This window comes from Geotrypetes seraphini, chromosome 1 (genome assembly GCF_902459505.1).
Source record: "Geotrypetes seraphini chromosome 1, aGeoSer1.1, whole genome shotgun sequence".
In the NCBI taxonomy this organism is placed as follows: domain Eukaryota; kingdom Metazoa; phylum Chordata; class Amphibia; order Gymnophiona; family Dermophiidae; genus Geotrypetes; species Geotrypetes seraphini.
The window spans coordinates 298968563-298989527 of NC_047084.1; the positions used below are offsets into that span (position 1 = coordinate 298968563).

The 20965-nt window shown below is 45.4% G+C and overlaps 1 protein-coding gene and 2 non-coding genes across 6 annotated transcripts in view; all 3 read right to left on the minus strand.

The window, feature by feature from the left end:
- Positions 1 to 9910: 9910 nt before the first annotated feature.
- Positions 9911 to 20965, minus strand: part of NOP56 (NOP56 ribonucleoprotein) — a 51215-nt gene continuing 40160 nt past the window's right edge. For all 4 annotated transcript variants that reach the window (XM_033954346.1, XM_033954327.1, XM_033954336.1 and 1 more), the window contains 4 exons: positions 20648 to 20796; positions 18905 to 19026; positions 17201 to 17362; positions 9911 to 10238 (listed from right to left, as the gene is read on the minus strand). In XM_033954346.1, the coding sequence (XP_033810237.1) occupies positions 10023 to 10238; positions 17201 to 17362; positions 18905 to 19026; positions 20648 to 20796 (649 nt within the window). In that variant the 3' untranslated portion in view covers positions 9911 to 10022. The remainder of the gene's footprint in view (positions 10239 to 17200; positions 17363 to 18904; positions 19027 to 20647; positions 20797 to 20965) is intronic.
- LOC117352828 lies at positions 18495 to 18563 on the minus strand. The gene has a single exon (XR_004537880.1). It is a non-coding gene; the product is annotated as a small nucleolar RNA SNORD57 (small nucleolar RNA).
- On the minus strand, positions 20427 to 20500 carry LOC117352829. The gene has a single exon (XR_004537881.1). It is a non-coding gene; the product is annotated as a small nucleolar RNA SNORD56 (small nucleolar RNA).

A 20965-nucleotide genomic window follows, 5' to 3' on the forward strand; every position in this document is an offset into this window, starting at 1 on the left:
GGATTTGATTCCAGGAGGACGGGCAGGATTTCTGTCCCCGCACAATTCTCTATGAGACAGAATCAACCGGCTTTTGGACAAATTGACCACCCAGCCCAAAGATTGGAGAAACTCCACCACCCGAACTGTAATCCTGGAACTCTTCAACAACTTTGCTCGAAATCAACCAGTCATCTAAATAAGGGTGCACCAGAATGCCTTCGTTGCGCAAAGGCTGCTTCTACCACCACCATAATTTTGTTAAAGGTGCATGGTGCTGTAGCTAGTCCAAAGGGAAGTGCACAAAACTGATAATGCTTGCCCCAAATTGCAAAGCGAAGGAAGCGCTGGGAGGCCCAAATAGAAACATGTAGAAAGGCCTCCATTAGATCGCAGTCAGAAATTCCCTAGGCTGGACCGCTAGAATTACAGATTTCAGGGTTTCTATATGAAAAGATGGAACATGGAGCACTCTGTTGATACCTTTGAGATCCAAAATGGGCCAGAAAGACCCCTTCTTGGGCACCATGAAGTAAAAGGAATACCTGCCGGTGCAATCTCCAGAGGAGGCACTGGGACAACCGCTTTGGAGGTCCAACAACCAGAGCAGTGTCTGCTGAAAAGCCCTTCTCTTCCAAGTTGCCCTGCTTTCCAAACCCATTGTTCAGAGCTTTCTCTCTCTCCTGCCTCTATTAACAGCAGATGGATGGTCTCCCTGAGCAGAGGGCTGCCTTTTTCACCTTGAGCTATCCATCACATGCCTGTATGATCTTTAATCTAGCCTCTGGAATCGTTTCATCTTACCAAACTATTCTTCAAAATCCACTGCAAACTTCTGCCTTGCCCATCTCTTACTTTACCTACTGCTGCCGCCTATTGAAACTACAAAGCCCATGCCCAGGGATAACAAACCCCTGAGAAAATCTACTAAATGTAACATCCACATATTGCTCAATGAATATTTCAAAACAATTTATAAGAACTTTCTGCATGTGAAACTGAGGACAAGGTTTAGTTATGTTGAGCAAGGGGGAAAGACTAACTCTCTTACCCAACAGGATACCCCAACTCAAGAATTTGTACAAATATATACATTTTCAATTGAAAATATTTATCAAAAGTCAATTAGTTACAAATGCATCCTTTCCATAGAGTTCCAATATAGTTTGTACAAAGGAGACATCTCAGTTTTAAGCCATGTGACTCTGTCCAGAGGTCTGAGCTTTACTCTGGCTTCTCATCTTCTTATATACTGTTAAGTGGCTATATGTCATCATCTCTCAGGCTCTACACCATTGATCAAAAGAATTTCCATTCTACTATATTATAGGGCATTCTTTTTAAAGTTTGTCCTATATAATACAATTAAGTTTAAATAACAGCAGTTTCTTGTTTAACTGATTTAAATGTTTGATTATACAGCAACACCCAATAAAATATGAAAGGATCACAATATAGTATACCTGAATTCTTATTAAAGACACAGCAAGAGCTCATATATTTTTATATAGTTTCTTTTCCTGCCTCAGTACTTATACAGTTTTTTTCTTGGTTATCTGCTGGCTACATCCCTTCTTCTATGTAAAAAGATCTACATTCTCCTGTTCTTGTTTGCATATACCAGTGGTGTCAAACTCAAACCCTTTGCAGGGCCACATTTTGGATTTGTAGGTACTTGGAGGACCGAAGAAAAAAAAAAAAAAGTTAATGTCTTATTAAAGAAATGACAATTTTGCATGAGGTAAAACTCTTTATAGTTTATAAATCTTTCATTAATTGCTTCTGATAATTTCAGCTATACAGCTGAAAGCAGTGCAATATGCAGAAAATGAAGTTTAGTTTTTCACTTTCTGCATGTTGCACTGCTTTAAGTTGTGTATAGCTGAAATTATCAGAAGCAATTAAGGAAAGATTTATAAACTATAGTTTTACCTCATGCAAAATTGTGATTTAGATTCTAAAGTATCAACTGCAAGAGACAAGATTTTGGTGTAGTCCTCTAGGCTTTTTTGTAGAGGGGAGAATCAATATCTGATTTGTGCCTTAAGTGTCCGGTGGTTGCATCCGCAACCGCCTTCAGCTCTCACCTCCTCCAGCACCGGACACAGCCGCCATCTTACATCAAGCAGTCACCGCCAGGAGAGGTGCCGAATTTCGCGAGAGTTCACAAGATTACGTACACACGCACAGGCTACACTGGTTACCTTACGTTCTGGAACGCTGCCCGCCTCACTGCAGTAACCTCACGCAAGAGCTTGCCTATGTCTGTACGCAATTGTCCTCTCCACCTCATAATCGCATACAGATGCAGGAAAGCAGAGTAGCCTTAACTTGGGGACTCCTAGGCACATAAGCCTCACAAAATGGAGAAAAAAATTCCCAAAATAATAAAGCTGAACAGAGAGTATCAGGACACACCTCAGTTTGCTTGTAGAAGGAAAAACTGAAGAGTACTATACTCCATGGGTGAAGGATGAACTGCAAGATATGATTGACATTCTTCTGCAACAGTTTGCAACAAACATATTCACCTAAAGACTCCTATTGGTTACTAAACTGGGGTGGGGGGACAGGGTCAAAACCAGTGCTGAGGGGGGCCAAACAAGAGTGGAGGGCAACCCCCCTCTAAACAAACCGAGACCCCCAGGGCAGAAGCAGAACCCCTAGCTTCCTGAAGATAAACCTTGCACAAGGCTAAAACAAAATCAGGGGGAAAAAACTCCCTGACAGCCCATTTGGACTCACTGCCAAAGAAGGAGACCCAGCAGAAACCTGCCCCATCTCTCCAATACAGGGGGAAGGTTACCTGATGCAGACAAAATGGAGGCGCTTCCCGCCAAAACCAGCACAAAACCCACAAAAAAACCCTCCCCAAGGCCTACAGTGGTAAAGAGGCCTGAACTGCCCCAGCTGTTAAAGCAAGCCAGCAGTAGCTGTAAGGGAATCCTCAGCACTATCGGAGATAAGGGAAACTTTATTTCCCTGACAAGCGTCAGCTGGAGAAATCCCTGTGTGGGTGGTAAGGGAAGCCCAGTCTTTCCTATTGCCTGCTACCGACGTGTGAGGCACTCACAAAGGGTATCCAGCACCCGAGAGGATTCCCCTTCCACTGCAAGCACAGGCCGGCTGCATTGACCTCATATCTGGAGCACTTTTTCCCTTTAAAAGTGCTCATTGTGTAATATGCGAGCAAGGTAACGAAAAAGGTGCCATTTAGTAATAAAATACAATTAACAGTAAAGCACAGTTACTTACCGTAACAGGTGTTATCCAGGGACAGCAGGCAGATATTCTTAACACATGGGTGACGTCACCGACGGAGCCCTCGGTACGGACCTTTTTAACTAGAAGTTTCTAGTTGGCCGCACCGCGCGTGCGCGAGTGCCTTCCCGCCCGACGGAGGAGTGCGTGGTCCCCAGTTAGGATAAGCCAGCTAAGAAGCCAACCCGGGGAGGTGGGTGGGACTTAAGAATATCTGCCTGCTGTCCCTGGATAACACCTGTTACGGTAAGTAACTGTGCTTTATCCCAGGACAAGCAGGCAGCATATTCTTAACACATGGGTGACCTCCAAGCTAACAAAGAGGGAGGGGGGATGGTTGGCCATTAGGAAAATAAATTTTGTAACACAGATTGGCCGAAGTGTCCATCCCGTCTGGAGAATGCATCCAGACAGTAGTGAGTAGTGAACGTGTGAACTGAGGACCAAGTGGCCGCCTTGCAGATTTCCTCGATGGGCGTGGAGCGGAGGAAAGCCACGGAAGCAGCCATAGCTCGGACTCTGTGGGCCGTGACAGTTCCTTCCAGTGAGAGACCGGCCCGAGCGTAGCAGAAAGCAATACAGGCAGCAAGCCAATTTGAAAGTGTCCGTTTGGAGACAGGACGACCCAAACGGTTGGGGTCGAAAGACAAAAAGAGCTGAGGGGCTGTTCGGTGAGCTCTGGTACGATCAAGATAGTAAGCAAGGGCACGCTTACAATCCAGCGTGTGCAACGCCTGTTCCCCAGGATGCGAGTGAGGCTTAGGGAAGAAGACGGGCAGCACAATGGACTGGTTGAGGTGAAAAGCTGAGACCACCTTGGGAAGGAATTTAGGGTGGGTACGCAAAACAACCTTGTCATGGTGAAAAACAGTGAAAGGTGGGTCGGCAACCAGTGCATGTAGTTCGCTAACCCTCCTGGCAGAGGTGATGGCAATTAGGAAAAGCACCTTCCAGGTTAGAAGCCTGAGAGAAGTTGTGGCAAGAGGCTCAAACGGAGGTTTCATAAGAGCTGAGAGAACCACATTCAGGTCCCAGACGACAGGAGGAGGCTTGAGAGGCGGTTTGATGTTGAAGAGGCCTCTCATGAATCTGGAAACCAGAGGATGAGCCGTGAGAGGTTTTCCGAAAATAGGCTCATGAAACGCAGTGATGGCGCTGAGGTGGACTCTGATGGAGGTAGTTTTGAGGCCAGCGTTGGACAGAGAGAGCAAATATTCCAAGACAGTTTCCACTGCTAAGGAGGTGGGTTCCTGATGATGCCGGAGACACCAGGAGGAAAATCTGGTCCACTTCTGATGGTAACATTGGAGAGTGGCCGGTTTCCTGGACGCGTCCAAAATGAGGCGGACCGGTTGAGATAGGTTCTCCGGAGAGGTCAGCCCGAGAGAAACCAAGCTGTCAGGTGGAGCGAAGACAGATTGGGATGTAGCAGAGACTGATGCTGTTGCGTAAGTAGAGTAGGAAACACAGGAAGAGGAATGGGCTCCCTGGAGCTGAGTTGGAGCAGGAGGGAGAACCAGTGTTGGCGAGGCCACCGAGGTGCGATGAGAATCATGGTGGCGTTGTCCTTGCGGAGTTTGGACAAAGTCCGCAACATCAGAGGAAGTGGAGGGAAGGCATACAGGAACCGATCCCTCCAATCGAGCAGGAATGCATCCGGGGCCAGACGGTGAGGAGAGAAGAGTCTGGAGCAGAATAGGGGCAGCTGATGATTGTGAGGAGCTGCAAAGAGGTCCACCTGCGGAGTGCCCCATCGAGCAAAGACGGAGAGCAGAGTCGGGGGGTCCAACGTCCACTCATGGGGTTGAAGGATGCGACTGAGATTGTCGGCCAGAGAGTTCTGTTCGCCCTGGATATAGACCGCCCTGAGAAAGAGATTGCGGTCCGTGGCCCAGGTCCAGATGCGCAGAGCCTCCAAACAGAGGGGGCGAGATCCGGTGCCGCCTTGCTTGTTTATGTAGTACATGGCGACTTGATTGTCCGTGCAGAGGAGGAGGACTTGAGGGCAGAGGAGATGTTGGAACGCCTTGAGGGCGTAGAACATGGCTCTGAGTTCCAGGAAATTGATGTGATGACGACGCTCCTGTGGGGTCCAAAGTCCCTGGGTGCGTAGATCTCCTAGGTGAGCTCCCCACGCATAGGGGGACGCATCCGTGGTGATGATCATAGAGTGAGGGGGTAGATGAAAAAGTAGACCCCTGGAAAGATTTGAGGAGTTCAACCACCATTGGAGAGATTGCTGAAGAGATGATGTCACAGAGATGGGATGAGAAAGAAGATCCGTAGTCTGTGACCACTGGTTGGCGAGAGTCCACTGAGGCGTGCGAAGGTGGAGACGTGCCAGAGGAAGGACATGCACCGTCGAGGCCATGTGACCCAGGAGGACCATCATCTGTCGGGCAGGAATGGAGGGATGCATGAGCACCTGACGACAGAGGTGGAGCAGGGTCCGCTGACGATCGGAGGGGAGAAAAGCCCTCATTAGTGTGGTGTCCAGAACTGCTCCAATGAATTGAAGTCGCTGGGTGGGAAGCAGATGCGACTTGGGGTAGTTGATCTCGAACCCCAGGAGGTGGAGGAGAGAGATGGTGTGATGAGTAGCCTGTAGCACAAGTTGAGACGTAGGTGCTTTCACCAACCAATCGTCCAAATAGGGGAACACCTGGAGGTTGTGAGACCTGAGGAAGGCCGCTACCACTATAAGGCACTTGGTGAAGACCCTGGGTGAGGAAGCGAGGCCGAACGGTAGCACCTTGTACTGATAGTGATGGTGCAGTACCTGGAACCGCAGGTAGCGGCGAGAATTTTGATTGATGGAGATGTGAGTGTAGGCCTCTTTGAGGTCCAGGGAACATAGCCAGTCGTGTTGAGAAAGAAGAGGGTAGAGCGTGGCAAGGGAGAGCATTCTGAACTTCTCCTTGACCAGACACTTGTTGAGGTCCCTGAGATCGAGAATGGGACGGAGGTCTCCCGTCTTTTTGGGTACCAGGAAGTAGCGGGAGTAGAATCCCTGCCCCCTTTGATCTGGAGGTACTTCTTCGATGGCATTGAGAAGGAGGAGGGATTGAACCTCCCTCAGGAGGAGGGGGGTTTGAGATGAGTTTGAAGCAGACTCTACGGGAAGGTTGTCCGGAGGTAGAGTCTGGAAGTTGAGAGAGTAGCCGTGGCGGATGATGTTGAGGACCCACTGGTCCGATGTAATGATTTCCCAACGGCTGGAGAAAATGGTGAGACGACCTCCGATGGGTTGTGGAAGAGGTAGCAAAGGTGGAAGACTGGCTATGCCCTGGAGAGAAGAGTCAAAAGGGCTGAGTTTGTTTAGTAGGCTGAGGAGGCTTAGAGGGTTGAGAGGCCTGAGATCGAGCCTGAGCGTGATGTTGCTGTTGACGGGGCCGCCTAGATTGCTGGGGAGGCGGATTGAGTGGCCTGGCTGAGAACCTCCGTTGATAAGATGTTTGTGGCCGATAAGGTCGGGTAGGCGGTGCCTTCTTTTTCGGCTTGATCAGGGTGTCCCACCTAGTCTCATGGGCAGAGAGTTTCTGGGTGGTGGAATCCAGTGACTCTCCAAAAAGCTCATCCCCGAGACAGGGGGCGTTGGCCAGACGGTCCTGGTGGTTGATGTCCAGGTCGGAGACTCTGAGCCAGGCCAAGCGACGCATGGCTACAGCCATGGCAGAGGCCCGAGAGGTGAGCTCGAAGGAGTCGTATATCGAGCGGACCATATACTTGCGCATTTGGAGAAGGCCAGAGATGTGCTGTTGGAATAGCGGGACCTTGCGCTCAGGTAGGTACTTCTGGAGGGCAGACAGCTGTTGGACCAAGTGTTTGAGATAGAAGGAAAAATGGAAGGAATAGTTGTTTGCCCTGTTGGCAAGCATGGCATTTTGGTAAAGCCTCTTGCCAAACTTGTCCATGGTCTTACCTTCTCTGCCAGGAGGGGTAGAGGCATAGACACTGGAGCCCTGAGTCTTTTTTAAGGTGGATTCCACCAGAAGGGACTCATGGGGCAATTGAGATTTGTCGAATCCAGGAATAGGGATGACACGGTAAAGGTTGTCCAGTTTACGGGGAGCTCCCGGTACCGTGAGGGGATTTTCCAAGTTTTTGTAGAATGTCTCCCGTAGGATGTCATGCACGGGAAGCTTGAGGAGCTCCTTAGGAGGTTGCTCAAAGTCTAAGGCTTCTAAAAAGGCTTGGGACTTTTTGGAGTCAGATTCCAGGGGAAGGGACAGAGCAGCAGACATTTCCCTCAGAAATTTAGAAAAAGAGGACTGTTCAGGTTTAGAGGTGGCATCAGGTGCCGATGGTTCCTCATCAGATGAGGAGGGATCCTCCTCGGTACCGAGAGGAGTCTCCTCCCATAAATCAGGATCCCTGACCTCTGGTGCATGTCGGGACACCGGGGTGGAGGGTGCGGTGTGGCGAGTCTTGGACAAAGATTTACCAGAGCGCACCGAAACGGTACCAGGGGAGGACGATCGGCGTCGTTCTCGGTCCCGAGAAGAGTGCCGTACCGCCTGGTGCCGAGGAGGATCCACTGTGGGTTGAGAATGAACCACTGGATCATCATGAAGTTGTTGGGCCGAAAGGATCGGCATCGAGGTGTTTACCGGTACCGAAGGAGTGGACACCGGGGGCTCGGTGCGGGGCTCGGGCCGGTCTGGTACCGGAAGGAGCGGTGCCAGGATAGAGGGTAGCAGTTGTTCAAGTTGTTTCTTCAACTGCTCCTGAAGCTGAGTTTGTAGAATGGCCGAGATACGGTCATCTAGGGGTGGCATCGGAACCGCTTTCTTTTTCTTCGGTTCCTTGGATGCCGCTCCACGCCCCGGCGATGAGGAGGCCGATGACGAGGCACTCACCGATATCGGGGCGGAGCGTTTACGGGACCGGTGCGATGCCGGTAGGGACGGTGTCGCCACCGTAGCAGGAGGGCGCTCGAGGGAAGAGGAAGGCTTCTTAGCCGGCTTACCTGGCGCCAGTGGCGCCGATGCGGGGTTGGTCGGTGTCGAGCTTGACGGTGCCGATTTTTGCGGTACCGCCGTTGAAGGTGAGGAATCCATCGCCGACTCGGTGCCGAAGAGAAGGGTTTGCTGGATTCTTCAGTTTTTAAGAGTTCGTTTTTGCAAAGTGGCACAGCGGGTGCAGGAGTCCGGCCGATGCTCCGGACCCAGGCACTGCAAACACCAATTGTGTGGGTCAGATACGGAGATCGGGCGTGCACACCGCTGGCACTTCTTAAAACCGACCTGCGGGGGCATGAAGGGGAAGATAGCCTCCGCAAAATCGAAGTCCGAGGCCTGTATAATGGCAACAGGCCCCGCCGGGGCAAAAACGAAAGAAACAGGAAAAAATCAAAGTTTTTTTTTTTTTTTTTTTTTTTTGCAATTCAAATAAAAAGGAAACCCGAAGGTAGAGGGAGAAAAATTTAGAACAAAAGCGCGAGCGGGAAGGCAAAAAGTGATTTCAACGGCCGTTGAAAAAATACACGCGTCTTCTTCGCTCCGCGGAAACGAAGAAACTGGGGACCACGCACTCCTCCGTCGGGCGGGAAGGCACTCGCGCACGCGCGGTGCGGCCAACTAGAAACTTCTAGTTAAAAAGGTCCGTACCGAGGGCTCCGTCGGTGACGTCACCCATGTGTTAAGAATATGCTGCCTGCTTGTCCTGGGATAATTGAAGGCTTCCCTCCAGACCAGCACTGCCTCAGGATTTTTTTTTTTTTTAAGACTCCACTGGCTCTCTAAGCCATATGCTTTGCCAGTATCGGTGGCAAGGCTTATTATAGCTGAGGCACCTCTACAGAAAATAATTTCAAGGAGGTGGAGGGACTTGACCTGTTGAAAGTGATGCCCCTGAAGTCAGACAGACCCTAGAAAAGATCCCCCAAGCTCAGTCCGGCACCAGAGAAAGGGACCAGAAGGCCACTAAACAAATTCCAACAGCCTACACTAAACCAGGGAAGACTGCAACAGCTTACCACCACCTGCTGGAGTCTGAGAGCCAAAAGTCTGTGTCTCAGTCTCCACCTACTGGTCATGGTGAGCTATTACCCATCAGTGAGCTGTGCTGGTCTGGAGAGACACTGGAGTTTTTTTTAACCTATGATCAATTTTTTTGAATGGCTCCTCTTTGTTGTACATAGTTGCTTTTTAGGATGCCTATGTGCTGAGGTCTTTTTTCTCCACTTTATTTTATTTATATGTAATGCTCTGCAAAGCTGGATATTTCTACACATATATCAGAAGCTTTTTTTAGTGCGTTTTTTTGTATTTAGTGTCTGGCTCTAGGGTTTTGAGGACTTTTAACATAATTCATGCAACATGTTGCTGTAGAGGAAACCCACTGCCCCATTTAAGTCAGCCCCCAATTCTTTATTCCATGCAAAGGTGTGAACACTTACAATCTGAAATTACATTAATACACTGGAATTCTAGTACTAATACTAAGGGATAATCAGAATTACTTTTTTTTAAAAATTATTTTATTTATATAAATTTTACAACTAAGAAATTTAAAAAGTTTGCGTTCTAGCAATTTTAGATTTTCAACATCCACACCTTTCCATTTATGCACTCTGCCTATCCAATCTACATGTAGTGCCATACTTATTTCTTACAAATAGCAGATATATAACTCAAAATCTTTCACTTGTTAGGAAAAGCAAACTATGGCAGTTTATAAAAAAAAACCAACAAACTTTTATTCTCTTTCAGTGACTGGAATATATTTACAAATTTACAGGGCAAAAATAAAAGTTTCTCTTATCAATCAGCATTGTCCTCTTATTTGACTTTTTTCTTCTTTTTCTTAGGCTGTGCTGTATCTTCTGGGACAATGTTTGTCCCGGAATGCTCTTCAGCCTCATCTTCCTCCACATGTTTCTTTTTCTTTTTCTTCTTTTTTGGTTCTGCCACCTCTGCTACTCCATTCTCTTCAACCACCTCCTCTTCTTCCACATGATGTTTCTTTCTCTTCTTTGGTTCTGTTTCATCACCGACCTGAAAAAAAAAAAAAAAGGTTTTGAGGGGGAGGGGGGGGGGAGATGAGGAGAAGAAAATAAAAGGAGAAACTAAGATTACTTATATCTAAAGCAAGATGCCAGGAAAAATATTTCTATGTTCTCAGATCAACCTGTGAAACTTTAAAAAAAAAAAAGGTGGTCAACAGTTACCGTATTTTCACACATATAACGCGTGCTTTATACACGATTTTATAAACCGAGTATAACCATGCGCATTATATGTGTGAGCGCGTTATACAAATTTTTTTTTCCAGTGTAATCTGGCATCCCCCCTGCAAACCGGCACCCTCCCCCCCCCACTCACGTCACCCCCCTCCCCCGCGATCCTACATCCCCCTCAGCACCGCAAAGACATCGGTCGCTTACCCGATTGAGCACCGGCACCAGCACCAATGCACAGGACGTGCCAGTGCCAGAAGATCCTCCCTTGTTGGGCTGGGCTAGGCGGTGCGAGGGAGATCCTCCTTCTTCCCTGTGCCATGCTGGACTGGGCTTTGAGCATTTGCGCATGCTCAAAGCATTCTGGTCTCGCTCTGTCCAGCCCGGCACAGGGAGGATCTCCCTCGCACCGCCCAGCCCAGCACAACGATGGAGGATCTTCGGGCACTGGCACATCCTGTGCATTGGTTCTGGTGCCGGTGCCCAATCGGCTAAGCGACTGATGTCTTTGCGGTGCTGGGGGGGATGTAGGATCGCGGGGGAGGGGGGGTGATGTGAGCGGGGGGGGGGGGGAGGATGCCGGTTCGCAGGCCAGAAGAGGGAGTAAGCGGGAGTGGCGGGAGGAGATTATAGCAGCATGTGCGGCATACGCATGTGCGTGCTATATAAAATTTTTTTTACACAAATGGTTTGGACCCGCGCACTATACGCATATTATATACGTATGCGCGTTATATACGTGAAAATACGGTATTTACAGCAATGCTGCTACAGCCTGGTCCAGGATCTGGTTTTCCTTCCACATGGAAACAACTGGCACTGCTGCTACAGCATTCAAAACTCCTGGGGACTCCCAGCTATTACGTTATACTAACACTTGCTGGCATGGCACTAAAACTCCTCAGGAAGCCAGGGCTCAGAAATCTTAGCTAAGGGCTGCCCTGTAACAGTCGGCCTAGGCAATGCATTATAAACTAGGGAATGCTCTCATCATGAATCTCATGATACTGGAAACCCAAAGAAGCAAGAGCAAAAACTGCAAATCCTTCAGGTTCACAATTTTCCCAGCAAAATAGAAAGGGGATCAATGTAAATGAAAATCAAGACATCATGAGATAAATACTTCCACAAACTGGCTTCCTAATCTCATAGATCACCCTAGAGGAAAGGAGAGACAGGGTAGATATGATTCAGACGTTCAAATACTTGAAGGGTATTAACGTATTTTCCAGAGAAAGGAAAATGGTAAAACCAGAGGACATAATTTGAGATTGAGGGGTGGTAGATTTAAGAGCAATGTTAGGAAGTTCTACTTTACGGAGAGGGTGGTGGATGCCTGGAATGCGCTCCCGAGAGAGGTGGTGGAGAGTAAAACTGTGACTGAGTTCAAAGAAGCGTGGGATGAATAGAGGATCTAGAATCAGAAAATAATATTAAAACTTGAACCAAGGCCAGTACTGGGCAGACTTGCACGGTCTGTGTCTGTATATGGCCATTTGGTGGAGGATGGGCTGGGAGGGCTTCAATGGCTGGGAGGGTGTAGATGGGCTGGAATAGGTTTTGACGGAGATTTCGGCAGTTAGAACCCAAGCACAGTACCGGGTAGAACTTTGGATTCTTGCCCAGAAATAGCTAAGAAGAAAAAATTTAAAAAATTTAAATTGAATCAGGTTGGGCAGACTGGATGGACCATGTTACTATGTTAATGGAAACAAGTGCAAGTGATACACATTGGGAAGAATAATCCAAATTGTAGATACACATTAGGTACCACCACCCAGGAAGAGAGATCTAGGTGCCACTGTAGACAATATGTTGAATCTTCTGCTCTGTGTGCAATGGCAACCAAAAAGGCAACCAAAATATTATGAAAGGAAGAGAGAATAAAACAAAGAATAATCATGGTGATACCACACCTTGACTATTCTGTGCAATTCTGTTGTCGTATCTCAACAAACAAAACATTACAATTAAAAGTACAGAGAAAGGTGACCAAAATGATCAACTGGAAGAAACAACTCAAACAAAGGCTAAAGCAGTTAAGGCTCCTTGGCTTAGAGAAAAGAAACAGTTAAGACAGGATACCTTAGAGATCTACAAAATCCTGGGTGATGTGGAACAGGTTTACTTTTTCAAAAAGTACAAAGACTAGGGACATGCCATGAAGTTACACAGTAATAGTTTCTCCTATTTTGTTCTGAAAGTATTTTTTCCCTTTTATTTATAGTTTTTGAAAATTATACAAGTATTTACAACTTGTTCAAGAAAAACAGAGAGCAACAATAAACAATTATCTTATCCTCAATTAAGAGAACAAAGTAAAAAAAGAAAAGTCCTTACTCTTCCTTAGATCACCAATTAAAGGCAAAAACTAGAGGGGCAAGAAACAAAGAAATAAAAGGAGATTCATAAAAAAAATGAAAAATTAAAGAAAAGGCATTAAACTGAAAATAAACCACCTATCATTCCTTAATCATACATTTTTAGCTGAAACACCACCACTGGAGATCTTCTTAATATCTATGAAGGCCCTGAGATAACTTGGATCAATAAAAACATATTTAACGCCCAGATATCTTATTTACAAGGGTATGCCAGTAAGTATGATGCTCCTAAAGCCTGAGTTTCCTCTCTCAGTGCCAAGAATCTTTTTTCTTCTATTCTGAGTAGCTTTGGTAACATCCGGGTAAATCCAGATTTTTTTTTATCACAAAATGAAAGTTGAACATTACGGAAAAACAATCTCATCACTGCATTTAGATCGAAGACAAGATAGTAAGAGTGTTGCTTGAGTTGAAACTTCTGACAATAAGTCTTCCAAAATAGCTGATATATCCTGAGAAATAACCTCTGTCTCCTGGGCCTGGATCTATTCAGGCTGAAGTTTTGATGAAACTTGTTTAACGGTGGAATTAGTATAGGGGAAATTTTTTAATACTTCTATAAGGTATTTTAAAATAGTTCTATGGGATATACTTCCACAGCTCTAGGAAAGTTCAAAACCCGGAGATCGAGTCTTCTTAAGTTTGATTTTTTCCATTTTCAGGTGTAGAATCATATCTTTAATTATAGATGTAATATTACCCTTAAGTTCCATGATTTCCTTTTTAGTTTGAACAGTATCTGAGGCATATTCTTGTTTTAAATTTTCCAGCAACTGAGTGAGAAGGTCACCTTTAGTCACTCTTAAAGATGTTTCCTGGGCAGATTTTCTTAATGTTCCATCTAACTTCTGAATGGCCCTCCAGATATTATCTAGAGTTACCACCTCAGAGTTAGGAGAATGACAGGCTCGTGTCACAAAAGAGGCCACTGCAGATGCTTTGATTCCCAAGGCCAGCGCTTCGAACTGTCTTAAGAATCAAATCCACTCTGTGATCCTGTATATTCTTTAATACCACACCTCCCTCACTTGGCAGGAAAGTGTTTAGCATTTGCACTACTAAGGAATCCACCTTAGGTTGAGCGAACATCTGCTAACACACCTGTGCCAAGGATACAGCCTAGCCACCATCTTGGCTATCTTTAATGAGCCTCCCAATGCTCTATGACTAAAACTTCACATCAGGATGCCAGCAGGAAGGGCTCACTCTGCGATGGCAAAAGGCATATAAGTCTCTGTCTGGATCCTGGCCAGCTTCTGATCCTGGAAGCCCAAGCCCCCACTCACACGCCTCCAGATTTGCTGCCATCCAAATAAGCTCTCCACATCAGAGTGACAAACTCAAGAGAATGCTGTACTAGGCAGTGCTGAATCCCTCTAGGTCAGGGATCTCAAAGTCCTTTTATGAGTGCTGCAATCCAGTCATGGTTTCAGGATTTCCCCAATGAATATATATGAGATCTATGTGCATGTACTGCTTTCGATGCATATTCATTGGGGAAATCCTGAAAACCCGACTGGATTGCAGCCCTCAAGGAGGACTGCTCTAGGTGATTCCATCTTGTGTCTCTTGGGCTCCACAGCTCTGGAAGAGGTTTTCTCCCAGCAGATAGGCCAAAGGGAAGGCTAAACTCAAAGCTCCCCCCCCCCCTTCATGTGCCAGGTGGCACATCCAATGCAAATTTGACATATATTAAGGTAAAAGAGCTTTAGGACTCTTTCCCTACCAATTTTGTGGCAAAACGAGGTGATTTGAAAGTTCTGGAAAGTTCGGGGGGGGGGGGGGAAGGAAAAAAACCAGGAAATCTAAGATGGCTTTATCAGAAAGAAGAAAAAAAAAGATTTTAGGGAGGGACCCTATACGAAGTGGCAGAAACCTGCAAAAGCAGATTTGCAGACCACCACCCCCCTTCCGATCTTGCCCATATGCCGTTAACAGTCTTACTCACTATGACCTGTGCTGTGGATATGCTGCAGCCTGCCTCAGCTCTCTGTAAAAGTAGCTGATATGGAGAAGAATCACTCCCTCACTGGAACTGTCCTCCAATCCTGAAATCTTCAGATTGCCAGTGGGACTGAAGTCTGCCTAATCTTCAATCCCCACATGCAAAAGGGGGGAGGTGAAACACAGCCGACACCCTGAAGAGCCCCACTGAGCCCCCTGTGGGAACCTAACAGCCTAAGCTCAAGCCCCTGCGACCCAGTAGACGAGCAAAGCTTCTAGGAGTCCAGACCCCGAGCTCCACAACAGTTTGATTGGCTTGTCAGCTGCAATCTCAAATCTGCTTTTTCACACAGAGCTTTCCCCTCAATCTGGGGAGCTCTGGAGCACCAAAAACTGCCTATAACCATGAAAAAAAAAAGAGGGTTCTTCAAAATGTTTCTACATTTTCATATTTTCACACAAAACCAAAAATATTCTTTTCTGATGGCATTGAAGAAGTTAGTAAGATGCTGGGAAAAAGTTATTGCAAAACAGGGTGATTATGTGGAAAAGCGATGTAATTTGCTTTTGAGATATTTAATAAATGTTTTTTTAAAAACTGCAGAAACTTTTTGAAGATCCTGCGTACAGAGCAGATTAGAGAGACTCCTTCCAGCTTGCCTGCATAAGGAAAAACTGAAGGGGACAGCAAAGCCCTCAGGTGAATGAATCGAAAACCTGGAGTAGATTCCTTCTAAAAAAGTCTCACAAGCTATCATCCAGAATGACACACCTATTGCAATAGAAAATTTTCTCCTTCAGATCTTGCCAGGTGACCTGGGTTGGCCACTGTTGAATGGTTTGATGGACCTTCAGTCTGTCCCAGTATGGCAACTCTTATGTTCTTATGGACAAATTCTTGGAGGTAAAAGCTGTAAAGTAGACCTGCTGCTTATCCCAAGATGAGGCTGTATGGAATCTTGCAATTGTATGGTATTCTGCCAGGTACTTGGATTGCATTCCAAGGCATAATTTCACAGCCCTTTCCCACCCTGCAGCCTCCCCCCAACTTTCATATTAATACTTCCATGTTCCTGATGAGTATAGATATGCATTTTGTTTGGTTGTAAATCCTACTGTGAAACCTAGTCACAGAACAACATAGTTTTAATAACTGCTATGTATACTACCAATTACTTACTGGCAATTGATAGTTGCTCTGGTGTTAATCTGTAAATCCATCCTTTGAAAATCTGTTATCCATGAACCTCAATGGCCTGATACCATGTTTCATAAGAACATAAGAGTTGCCGCTGCTAGGTCAGACCGGTGCTCTAAATGAGTCCAGCCTCATCTGTGCACATCCCAGTTTAGCAGGAACTTGTCCAGCTTAGTCTTGAAACCCTGGAGGGTGTTTTCCCCTACGACAGCCTCCGGAAGAGCGTTCCAGCTCTCCACCACTCTCTGGGTGAAGAAGAACTTCCTTACGTTTGTACGGAATCTATCCCCTTTCAACTTTAGAGAGTGCCCTCTTGTTCTCCCTACCTTGGAGAGTATGAACAGTCTGTCTTTATCTGCTAAGTCTATTCCCTTCAGTATTTTGAATGTTTCGATCATGTCTCCTCTCAGTCTTCTCTTTTCAAGGGAGAAGAGGCTCAGTTTTTCCAAATCAAGAAGTTTGAGAACTGCTCCAAACTACCCCCCTCCCCTTCTCCAGATAAAAACACAAGACAGGCTAGAAACAATTCCCCCTTCATTTTCAACATTTATTTTTGGACCAACAATTTCCTTTCTGCTTCTGTATGTTTCCAGCTCAATTAGTAACATGAAGTGGCATTCACATCTACCCAGTGATTTCCCCTATTTTTAAATAGCCTGCCCTGGGCTGGAGGCACATGTGTATTCTCTCCAGAACCCAACAAACATGCAACCCTAGTTACGGCCCAACTGCTGTTGGTCCACAGGAACGGGAAAAATGCAGTCGGTTTACGGCAGGAACAGGACGGCAGCTTTCTACCGCCCCACAGGAGCAGTAAACTGCCTTATTCCCACAGCAAAAAAACAATTGCACCAGGGTCAGCGTGGCAACACTCCCTCTCCCCACAGCTCAGCATCTCCTTACTAGCTCCCCTCGTGGCTACCTTACCCGAATGAGTCAGCCACGCCATGCTGAAAAGTCTTCAGAGGCCTACTCTGAGACCTTCCTTCAGCTGACAAGTCCCTCTTTGATGTAACTTCCTGTTTTGCAAAACCAGGCATTACATTAAGGAGGGACTCTGAGCAGGTATTTTAAGATTTTTCAACATGGCAGTGGTTTTACCTGAAGAAGCCAGCTGCGGAGATGACAAAAAATCTTCAGAGGCCTCTTCCAACAGGGACAAATTTTTCCCCCATGTCATTCTCTATTTCTGAGTGAGTTATCTACAGCTACAGATCAGTTTTCACCATCAAAGTCTAAAATAGTTGTATTTACCTCTATAGCCTTTCTGGCTTTTTTGGGAGCAGGTTCTTCCATTGTCTCATCTCCCGAAGCAGCAGCAGCAGCCAGAGCCTCCTGCTTTCTTTTCTCTTGTTTCATTCTCTTTCTCTCTTTCTTTGCTAGCTTCCTCTTGATTTCTGCTGCCACCTCAGTTGCCTGAAATTGAAGTTACCATTGGAAAACATTAATATTCTGGCAATTAACTTGTTTTCAAGAGAACATGTGCTGCAATGCACATTTCATATATCAGTACTATAATATTACAGAGGTGGTGCCTCAGTGCCAGGGAATTTAGGGCTAGATTCACAAAGCAAACCGATTGTGTACTGATCAGTTTGTGATCCCTTTGCAACCAGATTTCCCTCGAGCCCCATTCACTATACTTTCTAGCAATCCGCTTTGAATTCATGCATGCAAATGAGGAGAAACATATGCAAAGTAAGCAGGGACGCGATTCACAACATAAAATTCATGATCCGACTGGGCTGGCCGATCAACTCAAGAAGCAACTGCTGGGGACCAGTCCCAAACCTTCTTTTCCCACTCTCCAGCTCTATTTCCTGCTCTCTGCTGCCCCAATCTCGTTGCCTTTACTGTTTCAGGGGCTGCAGAATCCCTGGGGCCAGGTGGGGAGGGGGGGAGAGAGAGAGAGAGCAGTGCCTGTTGGCTCCCTGACAAACGAAGCTGGAATGGGCTGCAGTGGGGACGCAACTTTAAAATTTAGCTCCTCTTGCCGCCCAGACTAATCCCTGCTGCCTTCCCTGCAGTGCGAGCCTGCGGGTTTAAAGCGGGGTTGCACGCCACAGTGCAGCCCCGCTTTAAACCCGTGGGCTCGCACTGCAGGGAAGGCGCAGAGAGCAGGGCATGGGAAGAGGCTGCTGCCGCCAGGAATAACAGGAGCAGGAGAGTCGGGCCCAAAAAAAATTTAAAAAACCAAGACAGACACAACACATGCACAGACCATCTGCAGGGAAAGCAGATGGTCTGTGCATGCGTGGAGATCGCACACCAGCGATCCAGGTAGGCAGATGAGGGCGTTCCTCCGATCACCCCCATCTACATATTTTTGTTTTAATAATGCATCGGACCTGCCTGGATCGGGCAGGTTCGTGAATCTAGCCCATAGTCAGTATATCCCTGCTGTTATGGGCAGGAATTAACATCCTCTCCCAATCCAAACACTGAGGGAAGGCCCCAGGCACTTTAACATAAGGTTAACAGACAAGCAAGTGCAAATAATTTCTTTGTTCCAGATATAAACCTAAACTCAAAGTGCCAGACATCTGTTGGATCAGCCTCATTAAATCAGTTTTTACCTCCAGCATTCTTGTCAGGAGTAAGATGTACATCATTTCCAACAGCCCAGCAGACAGACAAGCTATACAACTTCAACAAATGATTAGGAGGTGGGATGATAAAAATATGGAAACCCTTTAATAGTTCTTAACAACAGATCATAGTGCTAGAATAAAGAGGGGCTCACCAAGCCTCATAGGGAGAAATAAAACCCAACCATAAAGAAACCTAAATAGCTACTGTATAAAGTTATGATTTCAATAAGCAAATAAATAAATAAAAAAGGAAGAGCCTAAAAAACTACAGTAAGCATTTTCAAACATTAGTAGTATAAGTCACTTGAGAATTCTAGCATACCACAGCAGGCCACCCAAGGCAAAGGTTTTTGGGGTTTTTTTTTACCTCCACCAAGGCCTCCTTCATGACATCTATATTCTTCCGAGGTGCCTCTCCAGTTTCATAAAAAGCCAGACGTTCTTCTACCTGCTCTCGCAATTTGTCACCAAACACACTAGTAGGAACTTCTGCAAAATATCAAACCAAAAAAAAATCCACTATACATCAGCATGAGACTGCCTTTTCATGCCTCAACTCCAGAATAAATATTTGTTTTGCTTTATAACATATGCAGTGCAGTTACTGGATGACTATAATTGAACTGACAGACTCAATCCTACCTTTGTGAAATATTGGGATGTGTGGACAAAGCCAGTCATCTTTTAATAGAGATCAGTCATAATGCTTTTGGTGTATTGTCTTAGTACTGCATTAAGATGTGTTGAAGATCATGTTTGTGTACAGTGCATGCAGAGAACCTTGGAGAAAGTGGTCTATGAGGAAGGTGACTAGATTATGAGGGACTTCACCTTGAGAAAGAGAAACAAGTCGGTGAATTTCATGTCTCTGATTCAGACCACAAGAAAAAGCTAAGTAACAGCTAATACATACTATACTATATAAATGAAATATGTTGGAGAAATGAGAAAAAGACTACTTATCTAACATTTAGCTAGCAAAAACTATTTAAGAAATATTTAAAATTATTTATTTAGATATACTTAATAAATTTTGATCCTGTGATGATTTAACACATAAAGCTTAGTGTAATGAAATTTTATTGAACACTAAGTGGTGTTTTTGAGGATCGCTAAAATTACAGAAGGGTGTAATAATATTAAGGGATTTCAAAAATAGATTAGCCCTATATTCTGAGAACCTAGAAAGAGCACATTTTATGCTATATTAGCTATACTGTAAATAAGTTAAGCGCAAATCTTGGACAGCTCACCTGCTGCCTGAGGGCAGTAGTGTGGCTGGTCTAAATGCAAGATGAGTCAGCTTTTGACTTATCTTGCATTTAGACAATACACAAAAGCATTATGACAGATCTCTAAAAAGATAACTGGTTATGTCCACACATCCCAATATGTCACATATTTCTGCATAAATAGAATCTTATTTTTAAATCATGACTTGATTTTTTTTCAAGTACACGTTATATCAGTGGTCTCAAACTCTTTGCAGGACCACATTTTGGATTTGTAGGTACTTGGGAGGGCCTCAGAAAAAATAGTTAATGTCTTATTAAAGAAATGACAATTTTGCATGAGGTAAAACTCTTTATAGTTTATAAATCTTTCCTTTTGGCTGTCTTAATAATATTGCAATTTATAGCTAAAGAGACATATGATCAAGAAACTTATTTTATTTTTGTGATTATGATAAACAAACCGAGGGCCTCAAAATCGTACCTGGAGGCCATATGTGGCTCCCGGGCCGCGAGTTTGAGACCACTGCTTTATATTAACTGGGTCCATGTTTCATATATCTCTGCTCTCATACAATTTTTTTTGGTATTATTGCTCATACAATTGTTCTCTTAATGAAAAAACTGCCACGTGAAATGTAGCGACTGCTTCCAGCTTTGCTCAGCAAAACACTGTCAACACTCACTATTGGTGAAATACTGTTGACGAAAAATATTTCCCATCATTGCAGAAGCTGGAAATAGTAATGCCCGTTTTCAACATTCAAACCAACTCCATACACCACTGTGCCACTTCTAACTTTACTGTGTCAGACCCACAACTACGTCATCTACATACTAGTTTTGTCAAGTGTTGACAGTCAATTTCATATTCTTACCAGAGAAGCAATCTATTCTTGATGCGATGGTACATTTGTTAGCGAGATACCGGGAAATCCTGCCCTTGTTCTTTGCAGCTGCTCTCCCAATGAAGGTGGAGTGAAATATCAGACCATATTTAGGAGTATTTCCCCTGGTCTTCAATGCCCTGTAATGAATAGGTTATAAGAATCACCACTGCCAAGATGCCTATTCAGCAGTGGCTGATCAGGAAGGAAACAATGGTGCAGTCTTAAGATTTTTACTCTAATGCCCTCCCCTCAACCCCACAAACAAAAATTTCTAACCTGCTTTTAATGGCAAGGCAGACCTCTTAT